General features: G+C 43.1%; 1 protein-coding gene across 1 annotated transcript; it reads left to right on the top strand.

Moving 5' to 3' along the window:
* Positions 1 to 2,184: 2,184 nt before the first annotated feature.
* On the top strand, positions 2,185 to 3,102 carry LOC136991936 (olfactory receptor 4S2-like; the record flags this gene model as incomplete). Its single annotated transcript, XM_067295433.1, has 1 exon — positions 2,185 to 3,102. A coding segment is annotated over exon 1 (918 nt), but the record flags the coding sequence as incomplete, so codon positions are not given.
* Positions 3,103 to 3,537: the final 435 nt, after the last annotated feature.

Genomic DNA, 3,537 nt, shown 5'->3' with positions numbered 1-3,537 from the left:
AAGGACCTTATCAAGCAAGACACATAGCCGAGCTGTCTGAATTGTGAATTGGTCCTTTTGTAGAAGCACACCTTGTTTTTAGCTCAGTAGTTTGCCATCTGCTGGTATTCAGGCATATAGATTCCCCTGACCATTTCTCTCTTGGTCACTCCTTTCTGACTGCCTAAATATGGCCCTGCGATTGCTGTGGTATGCTTCCAGTCATGCTCTGGCTTGGATGGAGCCCAGCTATTTCTTTTCAACTGGGTACTGCACAGCCATAAAGGTGTGCTCATATTTTCCCTGTCATTTATTTTGTTGAGAAGTCTACGTCGTTGCTCATTGGAAGGAAGAGGGGTAGAAAGGATCACAACTTGGTAAGACGAGGGAGAAACTGACCTCCCGTTGTTCTTACTGATCCTTTTCCTTGTAGAAATATCTGAAAGGGAACCATCCATGTAAATTTTACCCTTCTGCTTGAAAAACTTTCATCTAGTGTAAGTACAAGTGTAAGCATAGGAAAAGTCCCTAACTTTGCCCACTTCCTCTCTCGGCTTCACTTTGTGGGTTTGAAAGTAATCTTGGGTTTTCTCAGTTTCAGTGTTTCCTGTGGATGCTTGATCACTTTGTGCCTCCCTGAGAATTTCTGATTATGCTGCAGATTGAAGTAGTTGGTAGATAACTTGGCTTAACTGAATCATTCCACAGATTTGCTCACAGATCACGAATACAAATGAGAAGACCTGATTGTGATGTAATTCTGCAGGACTTAAAATGGTGCATTTTAACACCAGCTGACGGGGAATGTTTTGATACTAGAAGGAAGCCCATACAGTGGATATTTTTATTAAAAGAGTGCCTGCTTTTGGCTGACCTTAAACTCTCTGTGAAGAGTTTCATCTGGTGGTTCCCAGACTTCTTTGACCAAAGGAACTCTGGTGGTCTGGGTGCATAATGGCAAGCTAGAGACGTTACACTCTTTCTAAAGATGTAGGCTACTCATTTATTAGTGACACGTAATGCTCGATGGGTTGTAGCTGGAATGCAGGGTGAACCAAAGAAGTCCCATGTTTATGCTGGAATGTGACCTTGTCTCGAATGAGAAACTGTATGGATGTAGAAATGCCTAGGGACAAGGAGCTCAGCCATAACCTAAAACAGGTGGATGGCATACAAAAAGCTCTGAGCTACTTTCAGGCACCAAAAGGGATTATTCTCTAAAGGTCATTCTAACCTGGTGGTGCTAATTTGCTTAAGCTCCTCATAGTGAGTGGAGGAAAAAAGGGTTCTGCAAAGGACCCTAATTCAGCCATTCTGAATCAGCCTATGAATCAGACCTATACTGGCTGTTGAAGGAGTTTAGTTAGATTAGCTTCATTAAGCTAAGTTAACCCTTGAAAGGATCACGCAGAGTGTATCAAAAATCATACTAGGTAAAATCAGTACAATGCTGGGACAGAAGATCTCACAAGAGTCTTTCATTCTTCCTTCCTCTGATAGAAACAATGCTGAGATTTAGAACAATGTGAAGTACTCCATTAAGTCATATGTGCAATTTTTTTCCCCTCCATGATAGATAACCTTCCCAGAACTCATTTTTCAGCCTGTGACATTTCATATTTACGTTTCAAAATGTATATACACAAGAGAGTTCTTTTCCCTGCATGTGGGTACATTTCCCTTCTAAACAAGAATTCAAAGATCATGTGTACTTATAAAGCAAATCATCATTCTGAGCAATATTTCCAGGTATTCTTAAAGACACCCATTTTACAAAGATTGCTGTGAGGGACTTTGTCTCCCCTGAGGGCAAACATACTGCATTATTTGCCTTGTAGTGCCCAAGGTGAACACTCTGGCCTTGTCCTTAGTGCATGGAAGGCTACCAGCCATGGAGACAATCCTTCAAGATCCTGGAGGACCAGGATTAAGGAACATATCACAGAGTGCACCTATCTCTGTGCCACCAAAGCCATGGCAGAAGCTTTGTACTGTGGAGAATTAAATAGCTGTGAAAAAAAAATACATGACAGAAACTAAACGCTTCAAAAGCTTAATACTAATGCTATATCTTTCTTGGTTTGTATCCACTTCTGATATAGAACTCACTATTAATAATGAAAAAATGCTGATGAATCATGTGTCTGTCTTTGTTTTCCCAGGTGTGTAAGCTGTATATTGCATATTGCCACCCGACTGACCAACATGGAGAATGTAAGCAGTGTGAAGGAATTCATTCTTCTGGGCCTTTCAAAGAACCAAGGGGTGCAGAAAATGTGTTTTGTGGTGTTTTTGTTCTTCTATATTGTTGTTGTGGCAGGAAATCTGCTCATCGTTGTCACTGTAGTTAGCAGTCAACGTCTGAACTCCCCCATGTATTTCTTTCTCTGCCACCTGTCCATTGCAGATATTTGCTTCTCTTCTGTCACAGCTCCCAAAATGATTGCTGACTTCCTTGTTGAGAAGAAAACCATTTCCTTTGGGGGTTGCATGGCACAGCTATTCGGGTTGCATATCTTCGGTGGCGCTGAGGTCTTCATCCTCACAGCGATGGCCTATGATCGCTACTTTGCCATATGCAGACCCCTGCACTACACCACCCTCATGACCAGGCGTGTGTGTGGCTGGATGGTGATGGGTTCATGGGTGGGGGGCTTTGTGCACTCCCTGGTGCAGACCCTCATAACCGTTAGGCTCCCTTTTTGCGGCCCCAACAAAATTGACCACTACTTCTGTGAAGTCAATCCCCTACTACAACTGGCCTGTACCGACACCTATGTTGTGGGCATCATTGTCGTTGCCAATAGCGGAATGATTACTTTGGTCTCTTTCGTCATCCTGGTCACGTCCTACATTATCATTTTGTTATCCTTGAAAAGGCGAACATCCGAAGGGCGGTACAAAGCCCTCTCCACCTGTGGGTCCCACATTACTGTGGTGATTCTCTTCCTTGGGCCATGCATATTCACCTACGTACGCCCATCCAGCAATCTCTCGGAGGACAAGAGGGTAGCTGTCTTTTACACTGTCATCACGCCCATGCTGAACCCACTCATCTACACGCTGAGAAATGAGGAGGTGAAAAGTGCCATGAGAAAACTGTGGAATAGAAAAGTCTGGAGTGAAAAGGGTGAGGTGTAGAACTGTGGTAACATTTTCTCAGGAGCTGAGAAAATCAAGTCTCTCTCACTATAATTCCATTTTGGAAAATTTACTGAAAGCTCCCTTTTGAAGAAAAGCTTGGTTTTAGCTGTTGCAGTAATTAGGAAGACCCTGAAAGTTCATGTTTTGATTGGAATGGCATTGCAAACTCTGTGACTAGCAGGGATTCCCTTTATGTTCTCTTTTTGAATAGCACAGGCCCAGGACCGGGGCTTCCAAGCACTGCTGAGACACCAGCAAATAAATAAATGAATGCTATCAAAAATATTAGAATGTGTTCCAGGCAGAGCATCCCATTAGTCCGAGCTCTCCCAGGTGTAAACTTTCCGTCAGACAAACTCCATCTACTCTGTAATCTACTCAGCTAGGAAATGATGGCCCAGGGTGTCTGCAAGA

Source organism: Apteryx mantelli, chromosome 4 (genome assembly GCF_036417845.1).
Source record: "Apteryx mantelli isolate bAptMan1 chromosome 4, bAptMan1.hap1, whole genome shotgun sequence".
Taxonomy (NCBI): domain Eukaryota; kingdom Metazoa; phylum Chordata; class Aves; order Apterygiformes; family Apterygidae; genus Apteryx; species Apteryx mantelli.
The sequence above is the reverse complement of the archived record's forward strand: the minus strand, read 5'-3'. Positions and strand labels throughout refer to the sequence as shown.